General features: G+C 26.2%; 1 protein-coding gene across 1 annotated transcript; it reads right to left on the bottom strand.

Annotated features, from left to right (window-relative positions):
- Positions 1-180: 180 nt before the first annotated feature.
- LOC107171614 (fatty acyl-CoA reductase 1) lies at positions 181-26,148 on the bottom strand. The gene is made up of 9 exons (XM_089216926.1): positions 25,868-26,148; positions 11,883-12,142; positions 4,858-5,109; positions 4,587-4,732; positions 4,386-4,498; positions 4,105-4,297; positions 3,348-3,590; positions 2,823-3,080; positions 181-2,619 (listed from the first exon to the last, which is right to left on the bottom strand). Exons 1-9 carry the CDS (start codon positions 25,887-25,889, stop codon positions 2,427-2,429), a joined length of 1,680 nt encoding a protein of 559 aa, XP_089073052.1. The 5' UTR covers positions 25,890-26,148; the 3' UTR covers positions 181-2,426.
- Positions 26,149-26,540: the final 392 nt, after the last annotated feature.

Genomic DNA, 26,540 nt, shown 5'->3' with positions numbered 1-26,540 from the left:
TCTCCCTTTTCTTCTTCAATTATTGTTTTTTTTATTTTTGAAATATGCTTAAAGGTCATATTTTTGAATTTTCGAGATTTTTTTTATTTCTTACAGAATGCACATTGTGGAGATATAAGCATTTCTTCTGCCTTTTTTTAGTTTATGAGTATAGGCAAGTATAGGTTTAAAAGTAAGCTATTTATTGTAACATGGAATACTATATTTTCATTTAGCTTTTTTTTATATAAAAATCTTACATTCATCGCTCTGTCGATAAACTTGAAATTTTAATACAAGTTTCCTTATGAGTTCTTATTGAAGATATACGAGTATACACAATACAATGATTTTTTATTATAAGCATTAGAAGTTCAAACTTTGACAAAACTCGTCAACATCACGAAAATTAGAAAATTATCTTGTAGTTGTAAATTTTTACAATGCTAAATTTTAAACGAGGCTTAAGAATTTAATACAAGTTTCGATATAACTGATAGATTCTGAAAAATAAAAATCTAAGAAGTTCATAAACACTTTGTTTTTTATAGACACTAGTACCTATAAGTATAATATATAGGTAATATCTTCGGTTGATAGACCGTCTCCGCTCAGAATATATTGAATTCAAATTTAACACATTCATTAATCTGAAAACATTCTTTTTTGCTATATATTATTTAGTGGATAATTTTTCTTATAATTCGATGTATTATCAGTATTAAAACTTAAAATTTGAATGAGTTGATTTTGAGTTATACTTTGTTTCATTAAGGATCCATGACAATAGGTTTGAAAGTATGAAGATGCGAGGACTATGATGATTTAAATATTTTAGTGAATTATATCAATCCATCAACATTAATAATTTACAAAAGTGGTATAAGTATAATAAACATGAGATTCTATATTACATCTACGATATAAATTTGTGAAACCATTTTCAAAGACTATACATTTAAAAAAAAATATCACTACAGGATACTCTTTAAGTAGTGATATAAAATTAAAATTATGTTCTTTTAGCATTAAGCATATTTAAGAATTATGAAAATCAGAATATGAATAAATTCTTATTAAAAGAAAACTGGGTGTGAAAGCAAGTTTGGGGAATCGTCCCGCATGTATATTATATTATATTATACATATAATCCAATTAAACCTATATATTTAAACGATATTTAAAACGTAATAAATAAAAGTTCAATTCGATTTTTTTAAGCTTATACTTCAAATCCTAATACAAAAAAATAGTTTGGTAGTTGGGTAAAACTCTGCGCACAGTATTATATCGAGTATGGATTATATTAATGGATATGTTGAATTTGAATTCAATGGTATACTGTATACTGTACTGTAAAACTATTCTGAGTGGAGATGGTCTTTGATGTGTTATATTATATTTATATTACTGTCCTTAAAAAATTGTGCTTATACATTTTTTTAGAATTTTCATTTTTCACAATATATTATAATAATGTTAAAACCTGTATTAAATTCACAAGCCTAATTTAGAAAAATTGAATATTTTATAAATTTATAACTACGAAATAATTTTCAAATTTTTGTGATTTTGACTAATTTTGTCAAAATTTCGGCTTCAAATGATTACAATAAAAATAGTACCAATATATTTTTTATATTTTTAAAAAGCTTAAAATAAAAATTCTTAATAAGAACTAATGAGAAACATTGTATTGAAATTTCAAGCTTTTTAATAGAGTGCAAATATTTTAAAACAAGTTAAAAAAAAATAAAGTTAATTAAATTGAAAATCTCATTCAGGAATTAATAGCTCATTTTAAGCCAATATGCTTTGCTTCGTAATGTTCGTAATCCAAAAACTTCAAGAATAATTAAATCTATATCATAAATAAATAAAAAATATTGTAAATGCGTTATTTTGTATAATATTACATTTTATAGTACCATAATTGTTCATTAAAATTAAAATACATAATATATCTAATACCTATATCTTAATATAATTTTTATGGAAAAAAAAAAATACAAAATTAATCTACGAATTATTAACAAGTTATATTACTAAATTTTAGTTATAGCCTGTGAAGGTACTTCTATTAAACAAATAGATAATAAAGAATAATTTGTAATATTCCTAATGATACTGTTGGAACCATTTATACAGTAATAATAAAAAAAAATTATTTTAAATAATATAAAAATATAATAAAATACTTTGTAATTTTACTTAAAAAATAACTAACAATATTGGTTCATGGTTTAAACCATTGTTGAATTGTTATGTAAAAAGCTACAAAATATAATTAAAAATAACCAAAGTGTGATTGATTTATCAGTTTTATAAACGGTAAATGTATGCATGCATTGTTTTTAATTCGATTTTATATGTTGTATACGGAACACTATAAATCAAGATCATTTATTATCGTTAAAACATAACAAAAATGCCACAAGATGAAAGATTAAAGTTCTTTGTTCAATATCGGTCCAACAGTAGTGTCACTATTGATTACTGAAAAAATTGACTTGAAGAATAATCGTACAAAGTTAAATAATAACAGTCCAATTGCAATAATTGTATCAGACCATTTGAATAAAGTCCATAACAGTAAACCGAAAAACAATATTTTGGCGATTATGTCAACAAAGTACATTCTGAAACAAAAAAACAATAATAAATATAGTTGATAGGTAATAGGTATTAATTTTAATAATATAACATTACAATTAAATATCTAATTACGAACTTAATATTCTGTAAAACATCATACAAATAAGTATTTTTGCTTATTTATTGTGTAAAAAGAACAATTAGAAAGAAACATTCATTTTATAATTCGATTATATTTAAAACTTACATTTTCATATGAATTCTAGCTCTAGGTAGTGTGTCTGGAGTTTCTTTTAAAATATAAATTCGAGCAGCCATAATACAATCTCTGAAGTAATTTCTAATATCCATATCGTTTCCATCAATCTTGTACTCAAACTTCTCTCGTTGATTCATAATTCTTCTCATATAATGGACATGTTCGTTCCTGAATTCCCATTGGTTGTTTGCGTAGTATTCAAACACCTCAAATCCTTTGTTAATTCTGTCTTGAATGCGTACCAGACTTTGAAAAAAAAAATAATAAATTGGGAATTAATCTACGATTTAAAATCTGTTTGTGTTTGAAATTTTGTTTTGATTGAAGAAAAAACAAAATACTGAATGTCTTATTCTCTTATGAATGTTTACTGTTTGAAAACATTGAACAAATTAAACTGCTCAGTAGAAATCTAGTGTCAATAAATAAAACACATTTTATGAATGCAATTTACTTTATTTTAAAAATATGAAATATAATTTATGTTTTATAATACGTCGATGTTATCCTTACCATGGTTTATTGCCAGACATATAAATAACAGCATCTAAGAAGTAAGCTGGAATAGTGTGTAGAAAAAACACACATATATTATGTACCAGCTTACTACTCTTCATACTGCCACCAGGATACCATACTGCACCGTTCAATGGTACTTCAGTAGTGACAATACTTTTCCCAATGTCAATAATCTCTTGCCATGTTACTCTCCATTCTTGACTGGAAGTTAAATGGCAAATCGTTCTGGTGTTATCGCTGAAATAAGAAAAACAATATTTTAAAAGAGTTTTTTTTACGTTATATACCTGATTATAAAATAATCTTGTGTACAGTGTACCTAATGTTAAAAAATGTTAAGTTAAATTTAAGTCAAAGTAATTAAAATTAAAAATTAACATAAATGTTACATTAATTTATTGATTGCATACTATGTATTAATACATTGTACCATTGTACTAAAACTATTTGTATATGTATGTACTATGATGGTTAGTTTTATAAATAATGTCGATAAGGAAATATGAACTGAAATATTATATAATGATATTATAAGAATTAGAGTACAGTCAATGATTTATGCGAAAAAATGATTGATACATTGTATAAATATTAGAATGAATATGTTTTTAGCAAGTAGTTCTCTATTTCAAAATGGATTCCAATATCAAAAATAAGTATTAAAAGGTAAGTTTTTTTTCCCAATTACATATATTTTAAACGATTTTACAATAATTCTGTTTAGTTATGTATTCGTCTTTTTTTCACTTACTTGTTGTCTATATAATTCCACGTGAACAGTAATATACCATTCACGGTTATATCGACTGGTAGATAATCAGCGTAACCTTGATTGTGGCAGAACATTGTGCGGATAACTCCTTTACCGGCACCTATCAGCAAGCCCGTCGGTCCATTGATATTGTCTGTCCATCCTGGGAGAGGCTCCTTCCATATTGGTATGACTGTACCGGTAACAGACATAAACGGTGTAAACAAAAATCAATGGGAATTTGAAAATCACAAGCGCAACGCTAAAATAAATACACTGACCAATGGATGGACGAGCGATTATACAAGGCAAACCGGCTTCAATTTGCTCCACCACTAAATGTTCAGAAAGACATTTCGTGAAAGCGTACGAGTTTGGGAAACTTCCAAGAATCCTGTTGGAAAAGTAGATGAATATGTATTACATATTTATGGTTATCGATGTGATATGCGATTATTAAATCGTTCGTTACAAAAACCCACTCTTTAGATATCGTTTCAACAAAAGGTTCGTCCAACATTTCCATGCTTTGGATTATTTTATGTGGATCGGTTGGCGGCGGATATGCTTTTTCGAATAACACTTTTTCGTCCAGATGGCAGTAAGAAGTCGACACGTGCACAAATACCTGTGTAGATTTTAAACTTGTGTATAACATCATGGTGCAAATCAAATTGGTTTTTACGATAATAATATTATTATGTTGTTATGATCAAACATAATGTTATAATATGGACATGTTCAAAATCGTACCAGCAAATTTTTCATTTCCTTGGCCAATTCCAATACCATTTTCGTGCCTCTAGTATTGAGCAAGACGGCTTTTTTCAACGCCTCGTCGAACCGAATGGTGGCAGCGGCATGAAAAACGATTTGCACGGTGTCCGCCAATAAACGCCGGTCCGACTCGTTGATGGCTAAATTTGGTTCACTCACGTCACCGGCGATCGGGTATACTTTATTTATCACTTCCACACCCCGTAATTCCTTTAGGTAGTCGAATAACTGAAACAGACATAATGTAAGGTGGCTGTTAAAAATGAGGTCGTACGTAATACATGTGTTGATCGTAGTTATTCGAGTATCATATACATTCGCGTTACAAGTAATAATAATAATAAATTGAACCTAAAACCAAATTTTTATTGAAGTTGCTATAAACTAATAAATAAATAATGAATATGAACTGGTTTTTCACTTTTTTTAAATGTACAACATTACGAGCTGATCTAATATATGGTCAAATTTTAAAAACACATTATGTATAGGTTTGATTTAATTTTAATGACTATTATCTAACTACCCTCATTTATCTTAAAATGTATTATCATGACTTGACCGCAGTATTGTGCTACAATATAGCAGCTATATTATTATAGTGGTGATTAACAAGCGTGCATAATAATTATGAATATATTAATTTACCAATCATATAATAATAGAATAACTAAAACCTTTAAAACAAATAAAATACCTATCGTAGCTTAAAAGCATAATTTGTTTGAGATGATTAATCAAAGTGAAGTGTGATTAAAATTTAACAAGACATTCGAAAATATCATCAAGTAATATTTTGTCACATATACGAAATAGATCATTGCCGTGGGTGAACTATGGAATTAGATCTCTTATAGATATGAATAAATAAATAAGATAAAAAGGTTACAATTTAAAATCTCATCCGATAGAAGTGTTATATAATTTTTTATTTAATGTTATAGGTTTGAATCTCAGTTCACTAATATTCTCATTAAATTGTTTATGTAGTGTTAAAATCAAAACTTATGTTAATGTTAAACATGTAAATATTTATAACTTTATTATTAACTATAATAAAATATAACTAATTGTATAAATTTACCCTTACTCAATGGTTAATTTTAATTTTTGGACTATATCTTCTGCTACATCTATAACTTTTAACATTTATAAAATTAAGTCAGGTAAAGATATAGTTATAATATACAGGTAATACAAATAACTTTTTATTAAACTTTCAAATCTTTATATCTATAAAAGAAATTATTTAAAATTATAGATGTTATCACCGGGACTTGAAAATTGTGAATTTAAAAATAGAATTTTCACACTTCATCGTGGTCATCTTTATTTTGATTCATACTTATCGATTTTTTAATTTAATTTTTCTTTACGTTGGATAACTTACATTAATATTTAAAATTAAATATTAATATTAAAAAAAATAAAATAATTTTTGGATAATATGAAAAATAATAAATATCCCTTTTTTGTGTGTTATAATAATTTTTGAATGTTTATGATTTTTTTTCCATAGAAAATTCGTATTTAAGATTTTCTAACCTTTTATTGTTATTAAGTTAAAAACTTAAAAGTATAAATAACTTATATTCTTGTGAAGTGTATAACATTTATCTTATTAATTCAAAGTTGAAATATTATTGGGCTATTTAAAAAAAGTTATTTTACAAAATATCTTGAAATATTTTTACTAGGTAAGTATAATTTTCAATTATTTTTGAGAGGACTGAGTAGAACTCAAAATAAATAAAATGTATAATTAAGCCACATTAAAAAAGCACCAATTTATTTACAAAAGAAAATATTGTATTATCTATGGTACCTAATTATTATAGAATTTTTATTTTAAAGTTAACGTGGTGTATTTCAATTTTTATTTGATAATTAGAAAAAACACTTTTTACTTTGTTTTGAACATATATTTATTGATTTACTTGCTTCGGGAGACTCCAAAATAAAACTTAGGATAAATTGAATTTTAAATAATAAAACCAGGATACAATTAAATATTTATTTGTGAATACGGTTGTTTTTATTTACTTATTATACATATTCATATTCATACTATTTTAGTTATTTTTCGGTATAATACAATAAAGTGGTTGATTGCCGTAACTATGTTTGAAATTAAAATTTCTTAACACCTATATGTGTCTAATAATTTGTCCACATCATTATTTGATTTTGGTATTCTTTATTTATTTCATTACCTATCTTGTTCATCTAATTGATAATTATAAAATATATTTGTGACTGTTATATGTATAAATATAGGTATGTGTGTGTATGTAAGTATATAAGTAGATATATGTATATATGTAATATGTATGTACTATGAATATATGTATGCATGTAAAAATATAGATGCGTCATTGTCACAATACGAACTCTGGACTTTTGGTGCCAAAATTGTTTGAAGTACCTATTTATAAAAGATAGTCTCATTTGGATTTTTATTAGATTCTCTGAATGACAAATAAGTATCTATATATCTGTCAATATATGTGAAACGTATACGTGAAACGTATTTCGAAAAGTGAAGGATAAGATAGGTATCAACTAAAGCTAAAAACTTTATTTCTTATTATACTTAATTGTAATTCCCAAGTACAAGTGTTGAAGTGTATACCTACTAAATACAAAATGTAGTCTTACTATTATAGCTAGATAGTAAGTTGTAACTATATACATACATTAAAATGTTTATAAAATAATATTTTTCTTAGATTTCTTTCTAGTTATCACTTAACGTCGACGACAATCGATTATCTAGAATCTGATATTAGCTATGGTACGTCAGACAACTGATAAGGATTTAAATATATTTATTAAATTTTAAATATTTAATTAAATCCTTCATTAAAATAAATACTTTATTAATAGTTTTCATATTCATACCAAATATAAATATATTTTCAGCTTATAAAATAATAACAGACTGATAGTTACCTAGTAATAATTTCAATTTGATTAATAAAAAAGTATTATTACTTAAAAAACAAGTTAATATTATAATAAAAATTACAATCACAATTATATAGAAGTGATGGTTTGGGGGTTAAACCTCTCACGACTCTGTATTACATCAATGTACATTAAAAAATGTGTAGTACGAATTTATATGAAAAATAGGGGCTAGAGGAGGTTAAATCGCTTTAAATTTTTCATACGGCTAATGTATTTTTACTAAAGATAATATTATAAATAAAATTATGGTAATAAATTACAAAGTATAATACTAATTGTACGAAATCATTAAAATCAGTGAATAACGTTAAGAGAGTATTAAAACAAAAAATATTTTTATTTTTAGATTCTGAGCGGAGCGTTGAATGTATTGATTTTACCATGATGTGTTTTTTTTTTTGTGTCTGTCATCACGTTTTGGGGCAGTAAAAGTGCTTCGATTTTCAGTACCTTGTTCGATCAGAAAGTGAATGTAGTTGGTACTTTGGGGAGGTCAATGTGTCGTGAATTATTTTATGCTAGAAATTCATAAAAAAATTTCATTTTATATCTAAGATTTGAAAATTTAATACAAGGCTCTTAACATATTTTTACAATATCAGTTGAAAAATAAAAGAAATACATAGTCACAATTTTTTTTTACAAGCGTTCAAATTTTGAATTTTGTCAATATACGTAAATGTCACGAAAATTCGCAAATTATTTTAAGCTAGAAATTCATAAAAAATTTTCTTTTTAGATCTGACATTTGAAAATTTTTAATAATCTATAATATATCCTAGACAGATAAAATTCACTCAGAATCATTTTTCGTATGCAATGATATAATATCATTGGATTCAAATTTAATTCCATCCATTACAGTAACCCGCTTGTAACGGGCGATACCCGTTTGCGCACATTTATCCTTTTTTGCGACTCGTTTGCGTACAAATGTATTACTCGATTGCGCACACGAATTTTTAATACTTGTGATAAATGACCCAAAACGTAGGACTCGTTTGCGTACATAAAGTATAGCAAAAGTCTACTAAAACTCTTAACAAAAATAATGTTTAAGATTGTTTTCAAACATTTTCCTTCTCACTTTTACAGGCTTAGGACTGTCTGTTTATAACTGGTGTGATTAAAAATTTCTTTTTTTTTGTTAATTTAGTTTAAAATAAATTTGTCATGTTTTTTCTATGTTATGTTTGTATTTACTATTTTATTAATTTTAATGTAATGCTTCTTTAGAACCGCACACTAGTTAATCAATTTACGTGTATCTTATCGAAATTTGCTCACACGTAATAATATAAGTCGAATTTAATAGCTGTACGCAAACGAGTCGTCATTTTTCATGTCAAAATTAGTATTAACCGGGTTTTCACGGTTTTCGATGTACACAAACGAGTTTTCAGTTTGCAGGTAAAAAATTGTGTTCTGTGCGCAAACGAGTATCACCGCTTGTAACCTACTGCACAGCAGAGCGACATCCGCTTACCCGCTTTTTTTTTATATTGTCAAAACCCCTCAAAATAAAATGTCCAGGGTAACAGTCTTCCAACCATAAATATATTTCTGAATTTAAAAAAAATAAAAATTTATATAAATTTATTTAAAAAATCATAAAACAAAATAAATTGTCATATATTTAAAATATTAAACTTTTAAAAGTTAGAATTTAGTTAATCATCAACTGTATTAGGTCCTACCTATTATGATTACTAATTCATTTCGAAGCTCAGAACGGCTGAACTTGATTATTAATGAAAATAATAGATTGTAAAAATTAACTGTTAAACTATGTCAGCTAATAAGTTGAAAATTATGTGATAAATTGTGTTACTATTATGTGTGACTAACAGCAATCATAATAATATGTATTAGGCTATATTATTACACATTCAACAAGAATGATTCGTTAAAATTGTTCAAAACATAATAAATTATTGTTGAATGATTGAGCAAATATTAAAAAAAATATTTCGTAACATTACAAATTATGTTTTAGTCTCTTAAGACCTATCTATTTGATAGTTTACTTCATTAGTAGTGGTATATACTATAAGTACCTACTTTTATTTACATAGGTATGTTGTATATTATTATTTATTTATTTTTTTTTTTTAATACACATGTTACATATGGATTTCTATTGTCATATATTTCATTGCTACCTAATCGATTATTTTAAGGTTAAAGTTATAAATCAAATATTTTTATCGTTGAGTTTATTAGTAGGTACATTTTTAAATTATTGAACTGTTTACAAAATTAGTTAAATTGTTCTACCTTGCCACCTTGGTTAGTTAAATGTTTCTTATTAGATATTTAAAAAAAAGTTGTATTGTTTTTTTTTTTTTTTTTTTTATTAGCCTTCAGTCACCGACTATGATGGCAAGTTGTATTGTTATAATTATTAAAATAAATATTTACAATCGTTTACACTAAATACATTAAGTAATACCATAGTAAAAAGATACATGGTTGATTAGAGGGCCCATTAAAAAACTACTTCAAAAGTTACTTATGTTGATTATGTTGATACAATTTATTTATTTGTTTATAGTTAACTTGATCTCTGGGACACTTAAGCTTAAGCTATATTAATCAAAAACATGAGCATCTAACATATTATGTACATTTATCAAAATGTATGTGTGTATGAATATAAAGCATTAAAATTAAAAATTAAAATACAATTTTCCAATTTGAATTTTATTTGTGATAGACAAAAAACATATCAATACTTTTTCTAAAAAAAAATATAGCTTTTATCATTTACAGAGTTATCTTCAACAATCATTAGATATAAATTATCGGTGAATAATGAGAAAATAAAAAAAAATATATTTATTTATTTGTTTCAGTAAGTAGTATAACATTGAGATTTTTTAATACGTTTAAGCTGTATACACACTAAACATTTATTCATTTTTAATTTTTAATTATAAATTTTAATGTATTGATTAAGAGATTTAATTTATGCTTGAATTGTTGTTGGTAATAACTTATTACTAATGAGATTTTATAACTTTTGAAATCACAAAAGTGGTTTTCAAACTAAACAATTTATTTTTACTTTTGAATGTTTTTATATTGTGTTAAATTATTCAAAAGAACAAGGAAATGAAAGGTAATCTTTGTTCTTAATGAGGTATCTACCTACTTATTATGTTTGATTATATAACCTTTAATATTTAGGGAAATAGAGAATTCATTGATATTAATAGATTAGAGAGGTACATAATATTAACCTGTAAAATATGTTGGCTAGCTGTTGTAGTTATTAAATTAAATATTTTTATTTATTTGGTTTTTGAGACAATACCATACAGGAGAAATCGAATACGTACTGCTTGTAGGCCATTATATTATAACAATATTTTTATATTGAAATATAAAGGTTTTCATTTATAGTATTTTTTTTTATTGTACCAATACATTTTTTTAGAACAAGTAACATTATTAATTGTAAATATAATAAAATGTATTTTTATTATACTTCATCTACATTTGTATGTTACCTATTGGAATATGTGCTGTTTTCATTATTCAAACAAAGTTATATGATTATTAATGAAGAATTTAACCAATTGAATAGATTTTAAAACATTATACATCATTATTGTTCTTCGAATGAATCAATTAAAATAAATATAGAAAGTAAATTACTGTTTTAGCTGTTGTTTGTAAAATATATTCTGTAGGGCGTACCTAGTAGGTATTATACATATTAATATTATATTATCTATTTACTTCATTTAATATAGTATATCTGTATATTACACTAAATATATAGGTAGGTACTCTAATTATTATACAAGTTTAATTTTGGATAATTAGGTGGATAATATTAAAAACAAAAATCTTTGTTTCTTTATAAAATATTATTAAATTGTAAAGCATCAAAAAGTTATTACTTTATTAGTAATCGGATGTACCTAATTCAAAAACCTTTTTATAAGCATCCAGTTATTGAAGAAAATATAAATGAGAAAAAGGTAATAATAACAAATAAATCATTATTTTTTTTATAAACTTACCACAGATGAAAAAATAGTTTCCACTCTTTGTTTAGGATTGCTACCTTTTTTTGTTCGGAGTAGCAAATAAATTCTTTCGATGTCTGGACATTTTCTTAAAAGCTTTTCGACTAAAACCTTTCCAAGAAATCCCGATCCACCGGTAATAAAAATGGTTTTACCAACAAAACTATTGGAGACTCGATCCGGAAGATGACTTAATTCATCTGGAAGCACAGGTGGCTTATAATTTAAGAAACCTTCTTCGAACGAAGCCATTTCTGAAACAACAAATAAATTATTAATAATCTTTGGGTTACGTATATAATATTAATTACATTATTATATTAAATTATACATGAAAAACATTAATTTGCTAGTAACCAAATGGTTAAATACTTCAGTACTTGAGTGACAGGTGAGTATTTTATTCGTCATCTTTAATATTTTGCGGTGGTTAGCAAACAGAAAAGAGCACTTTTTAAACTAATTATCAAGGTTTCTATCTCCAAGGTTTAAAACGATATATATTTTCGTATTAATATATAATCACCAAAAAGAAAATTTCTCATAATTTATTTAGACTCATCATTATGATTATGTTTTGTAAGACTAAAACGTATAGCGAATAATAAGCGAATATAACCACAATTATTCATGAAACGAGACACTTGACAACAAAAGATCAAAAACTAAATAGTACTATATAATTATAATCTAGCAATGCGTAATATTTTTGCAAACAATTATTTGTAGGTATGTAGAATTAACGTATGCTCAATGCTCATGTTAGTTATTGTAATATTGTTAGATACAAAATTATTAATATGCAAATTATCGAATGAAACTAGAGGAAACATATATCAAAAATCATTTTAAACAAAATAATTTAGACCAAAGTACTATATTAATCTACATATAGTTCTATACATTTAAAATGTATATAAATGAGCAAAAGAGTGCGCTCGTGTTCACCTAAACCTTTTTTTGGTCCCCAGTGACTGCCAAACATTTTCCCCAAAAATTAAGATTTGTAGATAGTTGAAAAAATTAATTTTTTTTTTTAAATTTAATAATCCTAATTCCATCAATTAATTAGGAAATGCGTTTTAAATTATAATTTATATCAACATCAAATGTATAAATAACTTTTGTTTTTTGCGTTATCGGCTTGAGTTTAGATGAATGAAAATAATTTGTATACCTACTTACTGTGCAATGATCATTGTTACAAGCCCACAAACACTACTTAAATATGTTTCTAGCCTTCTAGGTACCAAATTAATTCAATATTACGAGTAAGTAATACAACTAATATAAAATGGGCAATTAGAAGGCTCTGCAATAAAAGCACCTAGTTATTGAGCAAGTCACTTGTCAATTAATAAATGTTTTAAATATGAATTCAGAGATAAATCATCGTATTCAATGCTAGATAGTATGGTGTGCTGATAATTTTATTAATCTAATATGACGCCTACAAAATAATTCACGAGTCATAATTTTGACGGATTTCGTCAACTTTTAAAATTCAAAACTAATAATAAACTTGTAAGAAAAGTATCGAGGAAATTTTATTTAATGTCTAAGCTCAAAAATCATATCGTATTATATCATAATATTTTTATATTATTGCAAATCTATGGTTTTCGCTTTTTAGTTCCATAAAAAGGATAAAATATCGATTTCACTAAGAATTTCCATTTCCCACCTAATTTTTAATTTTTTTTATTAATTTGAAAATCCGGATAAATTATTTACTTTAGACACCTCCAAAGTTCAAAACTACCAATCAGATAAAATCGTTTACCAGAAACCACCCTCAAATTTGATGACAGGAACATTTTGTCTAACACTAAAATATAATTATTATGGTACTTAAAAAATCCTAGCTTATTAATTAACATCTTAGAATATGAAACTGTATCGATAAATCATATATTCAAGTTAGAAATTATATCAGAATATAATGTCATAAATATGTTTTCTATATAGTTACGTTGAGCATCATAATATTCAGATGATATATATTTTCAATTAGATATAATTCTATAAATTAGTGAATACCAATGATAATATCGTACTATTAATAATAGCATGAAAGTAGTTCTGTCTTAATGCTTTAACTTTCACTACCAACCTATTATTTCGTTACAGTCTTAACTCATAAGAATTAAATAACATTGCACAATTATCAATTTGTATTAATCGAAAAAAAATATAACTCAATTTTCGTAGAAATCGAATTTTTTTTTATATAGATTGTATAATAATGGTTTTATACCCATTTTTTTAAATGTAAAAATAGCTTATTTCCTATTAAAATCTATATTTGACGTCAATTTAAAATAATGAAATATGTGGTAAGTTCAAAATATTTGATATGGGTAAACAAAAACAGGGTAAAGTTAAATACTAAGAAAAATCACAAATATATTATCACTTAGAAAATAACGAAGTTACTACGGCTTATGTTCATAGGTTGAAGAAAAATTGACGTGACAAAAACTTAAGTCACATTTTACAAATTAGTTAATGATGATATTTTAGTATATTATTTTTAATTACTTAACTAATATTGTTAAGATTGTTAAGAATAATATGGTCTTATAGTCATTATAGTTTATCCTTATCATTTATTATCATGATAATACGATCAAACGCATGGTTTAAAATATACTTATATACTTTGAAGGTTTGAACTTTGACAGTACGCGCTCTGGGCGTTGGTTAATAATCATTACAATTAGAGATCATAATATTATAATTTGAATGGACCAGCGTTCCTCTCTCAAATAAACTGAGAAATATCAAGCCTTCCATAAAAAAATGGAATTTCCCCTGTAACCTCAAAGGAAGGGATGAGGTCATTATAACCCGTGCCAGAATAGAACACACTCATCTCACCCACTCATACCTCATCACCAAGGAACCCGCTCCACTATGTGACGCTTGCAACGTAGACCTGTCGATCGACCACATTGTCATTAGATGTCCAAAATACACCGTAGCTCGGAAAATATTCAAAAATTCATCTTCTCTCCAACTTGCCCTCAGCGAAGAAAACACAGAAGCTATATACAAATTTTTTTATTATATACACTTAAACAATAAGTTGTAAACATTTATAATTTTACATTGTTATAACTTTCTGTAGGCTAATAACCTAAGCTGTTGAAGCCTTTTCATTAATAAAAAAAAAAAAAAAAAAAAATATTATAATTTGATATGTCGACCTGACAACGAATTTTAATGATGAGTTTGGTGAAAGCTATACGGTGATTATTTTATTTTGATTTTAAATGATTTTTTAAAAACTCAATAGTTGTTTTATTTTTAAACTAAAATTATTTTATAATAACTTTTTAATAATTAAATGAATTTAAAGTTATTTTCTTGATAAACTTGGAGTTACAGGTTTTTAAAAATACAAATAATAATATTATGTGATTTTAAGCTACGACAAGTTAGGTATTAAGTAAAAAAGCTCTAAACGATAAGTTAATATTATTACATAATTATCAATTTTTCGCTTAGTTCAACGTTATTTACTTTAGGATAAGTCCATTTTGAGTCCAAAACTGAAAATAGTTTAACAGTGTTCAACCTATACTAGATGTAAGATTAAAATATGTATCAGCACAAGTTTTGATCAATTATTTTTGTATACCTACGCGGTTTTTTATGACTTGATTTATTGCGGAAAACATTCTTTGCTGTTTCTCAACGATCATATGTTACTGGAGTTATTCTGTTTTCACTTAACACGCAGAGTATAATACGAAAATATAAATATTGTATTCTGTACTTATTGCATTGACTACCTATAGTTATTGACAATAATAGAAAATTAGTTTGATATTATTAATGAGAATCATTATCAGCCCAATTATTTTAGATGTACCTGCCGATTGGATAACAAGCTATAGTTATTAAGTACAAATTATAATTATGCGGTGAAACATTAAGCCACAATATGTAAAATACAATACTATACATATATGGCAAAATAAAGAGTTTGTAATTTTAATTGCGTTATGATTTGCTTATTTTGAATTCGTTTGAAGTGGTTAAGCAGGTACCACAACCTACATTAACCGAATATAAAAATATTATATAATAATAATATAACGTCATGTGGGATGTGACCCGACGGTCATGGCCTATATTTTGCGGTCGTTATACTGATCTCTGTTAGAACCAACTGGTCGTAAAGATCGCTCAAAGAATCATGTATATAATATATATATTATAAAATAGTTGATCGTGTTTCCCACTTACTTTCACCCATTGTCGATTCAAATGAGAATAGAGACTAGAGAAAAACAATAAACAAAATAATAATATGCCTACTATAGTTATAATATTCTTAGTGTAACGAATGGGGGTGTATGTGTCTATAGGCACGCACAACAACTGTGAACCGACTCACATGCGAATTCGTGAAATCATGGTCTAAGAATAAAAAGATTCTATGTTGTTTTTTTTTCGAAATTTACTTTTTCAAATATTCCTTATAAGTTTTCATTAGCGCATGTTTTAAGCTAGAAAATAGTTTGAAACTAGTAATAATGAATGAGATACCTACACAAAGCGAAAAGATTCTATGTCTTTGAATAAACCTTAAAAATGCACACTCTTGTAGGTAACATAAAATATGTTGACATTAAACTTTTTTACTCTCAGCCCATGAAATGTAGAAGCCACTGGCCAAAGATCACGTGGTATCGATAAAATTATTTGCAAAAAATAGCAAATGTCGAAAGACGAAAAAGAAAAAGATATTTTCAAAAGTATAACGTAAACCACTGAAGACGATGACTGTCGGACTGGCGGAACGCCTAATGCGGACAATTTTCGAACATTCGTAACTATCATTGCGCGCGCTCATTATTATACCTACCCATATAACATACACCATACGCGCGGTACCTACCTACATAATGATGTACGCATACGATTTTGTAATAATATAATATTATTGTGCGTGCATTCGTTGGCGGCAAGAGAAAGTCTCTCGGGGTGACGCGAGTCACGCGTGTTATTCAATGAAATCCTTACCGGGCTCGTAATTCGTATGGGCACGCACAATGGACATAATCGTGTTACCGGATACCGAGTAAGAAATACCGGTTTATCACCGGTACATAGATATCAACAATAATATTGTAGTAATAATAGTATAATTTAATACAACGGAAAATGTTGTTCTGAACGTTGGCTTAAAAAAAATTAATGCGTACATTAAGTTTTTTTTTTCTATAATAGGAATTATAATGAGAAAATATTATATAATATTATTAATCAATTTATTTTAAACATATGTTTGTTAAATTGGATATAAATTGAGCGTCTTAAAAATCGTTTAAATTTATTAAAGTATACCTAAACGTCGTTCACGTTCGTTTTGAAAGAAACGAGTGAAGTTCGCGTATCGTTCACTAAATATGACGTGAACGTATGAACGAAGTTCTTTCCAAACTCTGTCAACGGACACACGCACGCTCGTTTAGAAATACCAGCCAAGTGTAGTCGATAATAATACAGAAATTATGTGCTCATATTCCACGGTTAGGGAAACAATCGTGTCGCAGTAGTAGATAATAAGTTATTAAATATCAAGGACGTTTCTCCGCCATTTAATTATTTATTATTATTATAGAAGACATTCGATTTGGGTCGAGCTCACTAATGATGGCTTACGAGATATCGGTTCGTATTTGGAACTTTTTGAAGAACCTATCCACGTAGAGCGTTTTTCAGTTTTCTGTTTGAAAATTGTCACTAAGAACGCTGTTTAAAAAAAAATTATCGTTCACACACAAACGCACGTAATATTTCAATAATTCAAGTCTTCCACACTTTTATGCGATAGAATGTTTCGAAAAATTGTATTATACTCGTATTTATATGCATTGCAAATATTACCGCGTGTCCTTATTATATTGGCACAATTATACTGTCCTAGAAAAGATGTTTATAAAAATTTCCTATACCTATAACTGTTGTATAATAAATTAAACAGTAATAAGTAAAAACGATATTAATATTGACTCATTAACAGGAATTCAATAATAATAAACTGATAATATAAATGATATAACGTTTGAAGTGTATTGCATATTTGCGTGTAAATATAAATTATTCGATGTAGGGATAACATATATAATCTACTTATAATGACATAATGAATTATGATCGTTTTAAAAAGATATCAAAAACGTTCTAGGCTATAAACAGTAGTTCTTGTAAACATAAATTTTCTAGAACGTTATGATCTTACGATTAGTTCTGGTTATTTTTAATTCAGGCATAAGCCAGATTTAAAAGTTGTAATAAACATTATTTTTCTACCAATTTGTAATAGTTACATACAATCTACATTACTTTCTACACGTCTAAAAGTTGATAAGAATTTTTTTTAATTTTGATGTTGAATAATATTTATCTTGTATACTAAGATTGGTATATTAAAGACTTAATTCAATTATCTTATAGAGCAAAAAACGTAAAGAAAATTAGGATTGATGATTGATGACCAACAAAGTTAATTGTCATTTTAAAAATATGTACACAATATTAGGTACATTTACCTATTATACGGTTTTATTGTTTTAAACCGTACAAATATCTTAAGCTAAACTACCTATATGAATTGAGTACCTTTATAAAATAAAACCAACGCGTGCAGCTTTCTCTATTCTCCATGAATTATATTATAACATATTTAAATAACATCATAGTTATAATATAATCGTCGTGACTTCGAGGGACTTCAGCCACTTTAAAAGATTCACATGGACATACTGATACTTATATTGTCAAAAGTGTATTCATGAATAAAAATACGAATGAGCATGACACAAAAAATATACACTTGTAAGAGGTACATAAATAGAGGTATAATTAGAGGACACAGGCCTTCAGACCTACACAAAATAAAAATGAAATACTTAGGCCTCTACAAAGTTCTAAAGTAAGTAGTTAACTTAAAATATGTGTAACTACGTAAACAGTAGATAATTAGTTAAATATTACATTTCATGTAAGTACCTATTAATATTGCATTTTTGCATTTTTGCGTATAACTACGTCAATTACAGGAAATCCGCGTTATTATAATTTATAATTTATTTTTTCTGGGGAGATGAGAGTGCTTAAATAGTATATTTTTACATCACAAGTCCCTCTTCAAATCATTACACATGTTATTACATGTATAAAAACCTAACTAATTATAATGATTTACGTTTATTTTTGTCTAGTAACCATTTTCAAAATTTGATCATAGTTTACATCCATACTTGTATTTCTTGTATTTTTTTATGTATGTACTCTTCATATTTTGATGTACAATAAATTTACAGTGTATTTATATTATAACAATAGAATATTCACTAATACACAATATTATTATACTGTCTACAATCCTAATTTATCATTCTTCAAAGCATAATATAACAGTAGAGGACATGAACATATTATTACAAACGAGTGCCTACATATATAGACACCAAGATTGGTTCATCGTAGGTCTTTTAAATTCGGCAACTTTGATTTATTATCGATGTAAAACATAAATTGTTTATTCACTATACACACCTTATGATAATATGTATCTAGAAATATGTTATTCAATAATGTGAAGAAATGAATCATGACCCAAGGGGCTATTATAAAAGTTATAGGTATACATACTTTCTTTTAAAAATAAAAATAAATTACTAATTTTCACGTTAAGCGTAGTATATTATGTGTAATGATTCGTGGATTAGAATAAAAGATTTTTACTAAGATTATTAATATATATTTTGTTTATCCATAAAAATATAATGTTTATATGTACCAGGATAAATGAATGAAGTAGGCATCTACTGAAAAAAATATAGAATTGTTTTTAATGGTCATAAAATTACGTTTGCTGCATAAACAATATATTTATACGATTTCTAAATTGTCCTTTATTTTATACTAACGATATAATAAATAATTTATTTTTAAATAATAGGTTATTGAAAATATTTCAAAGAATCGGATACCTACTCGGTTATAACGACCATCACGCCGCCATACATAAGTAAATTTAAATTTATTTCAAGTTTCAAACATCAACAGCCACAATTTTCTAGAATTATAATACTATATAAAGGTGTCTTATCTAAACTAACCATTGAATAGCTTATAATATAGTTAATAATATGTGAAATACCTGTAGAAATATTTTCTTAATAACTAAAAAGATATTTTAATATGACGTAATATTAAAATTATATAATAGTACGTATGGTGCATTTAAATAACGATTATGAAATTTAGAAAGAGATTTATCTCGAAAACGTACATTTGTACTGATAGTAAATCTAAAATAATTAGTACCAATTACTATGATGAGTAGATGAGAGATATATATTTATATTTTAAATATTTTTATAGAAATTACGGTTCAACAACCAGTACCTATAAATAATAGGTATTTATAGAATCTCATCAAATACTTGTTATATTGACGCTAGATGCTGAGTGTTTTGTTATGTAATTTTATTAGATATCGTAGTTTATGAAAAAGATTTCTATTCAATTTTTACCTGCAGTATAGACAGTATAGTATACGCTTTGCAAATGTATGTCTTAATAAATAAGCAAATTATAATAATGATACTATTATATCATTTACCTAACTCAACTATAAGAATATAACATATTTTGATATTTCAGTTAATTTTTCTTAAGTATTAACTTTAATGGTGTGTTAAATCGATATTATCTAATCGATAATATATTTCTTACGAAAAAAAAAAAAAATTAAAAGTATTTTTAATGTTTATACAGAATATAAGTAAATATGAGTATATTAACCCATTGCTGTTATGTGTGGCGTGTGGGTGTACCTAATATAACAAATTATTACAAGAAATTTATTTAAGAAAAATAAAACGCGTTCTATATAGTTTCTTACACATTCTTTGCTGGGTTATGACTTATGACATACCAAAAATCTATGTGCATGTAAATTCTATTAAAAAAAAAAATATTTAGATACGGTTTCATAAATTCACCAAAAAAAATATATATTATATAAATATTCATTCACCGCAAATTAATTTTAAATATGTTTTGAGACCTATGTCCTGTAAATAAAAGCGGTCGAAAAATGCATTACTTAAAAGTGGTATATTTTTAGCGTTTATTTTAATATATTTTAGTTTAAGATTCACTGTCCATTTCAATGTGTGTATACTTGCAGTAAATTACAGGTAGCTAAATGATACATTAAAATATGTATTTGTTTTTCAAATTATTTTTCTCGGTAACGACAGAGTGATTTGTTGCTTTCTACTTTTGCTAATTTTACAATATTGTTACATAATTAAATTCACAAATATTTTTATGGCTTCTCAATATAACTGTAGGTACCTATATCATATAATTGTATGATATGATGAATCTAAAATTACCTATGGCCATATTTTTTACCATTGAGGAGATTTCACGCACGATAATCATAATATAAATGTGTTAATGTTAATTATCATTTAGCTAAAACAAAACGCATGTACCTTAATATTTTCGCAAATTTATTTCTATGTTATTTTTGCTTAATTACACTTTCTAAAATTAAACAGCCTCTGCGTAGATGTCTATTGTATTTGCTTATAATCTGCATAACATGACCAATTACACTACTTATATGTAGTTTTAAATTTCATCTCAGAAGAACCCTATATGACCTATATAATATTCATATTTGCATTACCACACATAAGCCCACTATAAAAATGAGTCGATAAAACTAACATTATCAATATTGTTATTAATAATAAATATAAAGAATAGTTTTACAATTTTCGTTTTGTAAATCCGTAATGTTGAATAATACATTTTGTTCATAGTCTTTGCGTTTCAATGACTTAAAATGCTATTAAATACCTAGCAATAGGTGCATCAATTATTCTCCATCACACGGACATAAATCTCCTCTATTTGGAATCTGTAAGTATAAACTGATTTTAATCTGTAGAATGAGATGTTGTTATTACGTTAGGTTATAATAGTTGTAATAGATATGCATTGTTATGAATCCTCTTGAGTAATCATATTATTATTTATATTTAAAAAATTCGGAGTGGTCGTTAAGCCAAAAGCTTACATTTAAATTAGGCGGTTGTTGTACATATTAATCATGTTTACATACTTTATGATAGTTATCGCAGAAATTTGTTTAAATTTAAATTTCCTACTTAGTTATATAAAAATAACATAATTATTTTGTTTTTAAGCATAAATGAAACGTTTGATTTAATTAGATAGATTTGCCATGTCTTCACAATGGTGGGTACTTACCTATTACTACATAATCGATGACAAATCTAATCAAAATCCTTTGAAGTTCTTACGTCATGGAGAATAATGGTTAATTACTTGTAATTATTATATAAATGTCTTAAGAGTTCCAACCTTCTAATAATATTTTTGATACGTAATAGCAGAATAATATATAATATTATACTCTGTTTATGAAAAAGTCAGTACCTATCAGTTATCAGTTATTATTTACTAATTATTAGTAGAACGCAGATTTGTATGCATTTTTATATTTATTCTGATTGATCGTATAAAAATGAAACATTGTTAACGCATATTTTTGCATATTTCGACATTTTTCTATTTTAAGGACTTATTTTACAATTATAATTGCATATTTAATCTTTTAGCGCATATCTCTGTGATTTTTTGTTTTTTTTTTTTTAGACATTTTTGAAAAATATATTAGAATAACATTAGAATATTTTTTTTAGTTTCGATTAATATCAAATTAATGAATAGGCATAGGGGTATAAACGGTTTTCCCAAATATGACCTTAGATCAATAATCGGGGAAATAAAATACGTATACCAAGTTAAGAATTTATTTTTAAATATATTGTAACTATTAATTAAATGTTTAAAAATTAAAGGTATTTTTGCTAATTTGTTTATGCATATTTTTATTTTTCGTGCATACTTTAATATTTTGGTGCATATTTAAGATTTTTAGCGCATATTTGGTTGGTATTTAATGCATAGAAATCTGCGCTCTAATAATTAGTAAAATGCATAAGGAATAGCCAATAATAATAATAAATTTTCATCTATTTATACAAACTTACATTTGTAATATTATAATATTATTCTATACTTAATCAACAAACAGGTACGAATCAACTTTAACTTATTTGAACGATTATTATTGAATCATAAAATATAATGCTGTTAAACTATGTAGCGTTTTCGAATAAATAACATTTAGTTTTCTTCTAATGTTATACTCATGTTTAAATGAATAAATGAAGAAGATATTAATTAATTTTAACGAGCGTATTACATAATTATGTAATAATATTGTGTAAGATTAATTGAAATGATAGTATATATTTTACTTCCACTAATTAGTGGTTTGTTACACGCACCTTCCATCCCAATTCCCAGTTTTATAAATTCCTTAAACATTTATATGAAATTTTCGTTTATCAAATTTTTTTAAATTAAGCATTATAAACAACCATCGTAGATAAAAATATAAATATGAGGTAAACATAAGATGAATAAATATCAAAGTATAATTAATACTACGATATTTATTTTTTTTCTGTTATATCCTGATAACAAAAAAATCTATTTTTTTTTTCTTGTGGACAATCAGCAAATACTAATTACTAGATTTTTTTAGATATTTTCAATAATATACGAATGTAGTTACCTAGTAATAGTATACCTATATAATAAAATTATTGCTTTTTAAGTATTAATCTATAGTATTGTAGAAAGTACCAACTTTAATTGAAAAAAATTATGATAAATTCAAAGGTTAATCTGAAAATTCATATCATATTGAACACAATATTTCTAGTATTTCAGATCAAAATATAAAATATATTGACGGTAAAACGGTTAAGCCAATTTTTTATTTACATTATATTTCTATTGCAGTTACGAATTATTAATTATACTACTATATAAGTGTGTAGAACGATGCTAAATCATAATGTACTACTACCAGTAGTCTATAACCAGTAACTGCTATTAGCCGTATTAGAAAAAAAACTTAGCCATCAATCAAATTTTAAACAGTTTTTTACTAGCAAAATTTAATTTAAAATGATTATTCATTTATAATTAAACATTTAAACAAATAATACCTCTTGACAGTTAATAAATTGGTAATGATTCAAATGAAATAAAAAACATTTAAAAAGTAAAATAAATTGGTTTTTTATATAAATCAACATTATAACTTTAATTAAGCTCGTTACACAATCACATAAAATACCTTGTTTAAGAACGTTTTGACAACCCATTTATAAATATAAACTTACCATCACGTAATAAACGCTTTAATATTTAAATATATTATATATTGTAATGTTGATAATATTTCCCTCTAAAAGTAGGTTATATTAGGTGATTATCAAATCCCATTAGTAATTACCTATTTAATAGTCATAGATTATTTATTAATTATAGAACCTGTGTAGATTTGTAATTTAGAGTGAAAATTAATTATTTAATAATAAAACAAAATTTGAAATCATTTTTTCTAAATCCACTAAGATTTACATAACTTTGTTTTTATTCAATATATTTTTTTTATATAAGCTTTAAACTGTGTTTGCTCAGCAAAAACAATTTTACAAATTTTTACAATTATCAAAGAAGCAACCACTTAATTTATTACTTATTTTTATAATAGATTATATATATTTGTTATTTAAAATGAACTAAAATAAAAAAATCTTAGTGTCTTATAACGAATAACGGTAACTAAATATAGCGTAAATTGCATTCACAACAAAAAATAATATAAAAACCGAATAAAACTTATATTTTTAGAAGCTATATTACTCGTAATGACTACCTCTAATAAGAAAAGAATATTGAGATAAAACCATACATTTTAGCATAATATAAATGAAATACAGTTTCTGTTTAAAAAAAGTTATTTTTCGGTTATTTGTTATTTATTTAAAGTTTTTAGTTATTCCTTTTCATATTTAATGCAATATTTTTTTTATTAAACGTTATGTAAATATTTATCAATTATTGATATATTTAGTGTACCTTCCTACTTGTGTACTTCCAATACTACTTATTCTACATGTACTTTTCATTTCTCAACATACTGTTTAGATTTTATTGACAACATATATAGGTTAAGTACATTTCAGAAAGTCAAATAACAACAACATATTTGACCTGGTATTTAACATAGTTTCTTAAATAATCATGGAAATCCTGTTATATCTGAAATACACCTATATACTTCTTCATGTATTATTTTATATTTATAACTAATATTCACCTACCTATATCTACCTAGCTACTACAATAATAATATCAATATTGTTCTAGGACAATACAAATTCACATAAGCATTATATTATGTTATAATAACAATAGCACCTATAGTGACTTTGCTCAGTTACAATATTTTTAAGCTCGTAAAAAGAAAGAAAAAAATTCACCTGCAAATGAAATTATTGCCTTGTATGGTTGTATTTTAATTTAAGTTAGAAGAAAAAACTCCCGTTCAATAAAATATATTATTATACATATATTAATACCTCGTAAATCTCATCAGCTGAAACTATCATCCTATAGAGAATCAGTAATCACTATCGTCTATACTCTATTTTAAATATTTAGTAAAGGGTATAACAATAATAACATAATAGATATGACACTATAAAATACTACGCCGAAAAACGTCCCCCGTGCGATTGAGGTTGATTACTGTAATTTATTGAATCCGATCACGAATGGAGACTAAATGTGAGTTCAGAACTGGTATTGATGTATGATTATTAGGGATATGGACAAACAAGCAACAAAAATTAAAAAAATTAAAAAAATTAAAAAAATTAAACCCCCGACGCACAAAGGTAGTATAGAGAAATTAAGTTTCAGCCAAAATAAAAAAAAAGGTATAATAATGTTAACAGACAGCACGCTTTGGTGCTTCAATAACTTACCTGAGGCAGTGTACTTGGGCATCTTGGAACTTCGCACCAACAACAACTAATAATGTAATCTTCAGACCGTCGAAATCAATCTCTTGATGTCGCGCCTCGGCTTTAAAATAAAACGTGTATGAACGACGTAATATTTTTGTTGAACGCGCGTCTAAGACCGATTGACAAATCTTGCGTGTGCGTGTGGAGCGTGTGCGCGATTGTTGTCGACGGCGCTGATCACTGTGGCGGTCTGGTGCTCGTGTATTGAACGCCGACCGCCGCAGACTCTTAGACGTTACCAAAAGAAAGTTGAAACGCCGAGTGGGCACGATGTATAATTATTATATCATTATTGCTGCCGTGTATAATACCGCGGTCGGGGGAACCGCGACCGGACGAGGTTGTGGTAGAGAGGAAATGGTGGAAGGGGTGTCCCCGCTCGGGATGGGGTGTCGATAGGTACCTCACTGTACCCACAAAACTATTACAATCATTTCATTCGTGTGCGTGCTGTATAATAAAGTGTCGTCGTCGTCGTCGGGCTATTATTATTACTGTATCGGTAAAACAAGAGGTCGCACCGCGTACCTGTATACGACGCAGTTGTTGTCCGCCTCACTCCCTCTCACTCTTACCTACTCGGCCTTCTCTCCGGCAGAGGTATAACCTTCCGCCACCGGTCCAGTGTAAT

The sequence above is a fragment of the Diuraphis noxia genome, unplaced genomic scaffold (genome assembly GCF_037042655.1).
Source record: "Diuraphis noxia isolate RWA-SAM2 unplaced genomic scaffold, SU_Dnox_SAM2 contig0001, whole genome shotgun sequence".
NCBI lineage: Eukaryota > Metazoa > Arthropoda > Insecta > Hemiptera > Aphididae > Diuraphis > Diuraphis noxia.
Note: the sequence above shows the minus strand (reverse complement) of the source record. Positions and strands in the feature narration are given on the sequence as shown.

What these genes read in the sequence shown, in the direction of transcription:
- LOC107171614 (XM_089216926.1), bottom strand. Translation starts at nt 25,889, where the DNA reads ATGCCCAAGTACACTGCCTCAG. An exon ending in GTTGAAACGATATCTAAAGA is followed by an intron (nt 4,499 to 4,586) that starts GTGGGTTTTTGT and finishes CTTTTCCAACAG; the next exon opens with GATTCTTGGAAGTTTCCCAA. An exon ending in ATGTCTGGCAATAAACCATG is followed by an intron (nt 3,081 to 3,347) that starts GTAAGGATAACA and finishes TTTTTTTCAAAG; the next exon opens with TCTGGTACGCATTCAAGACA.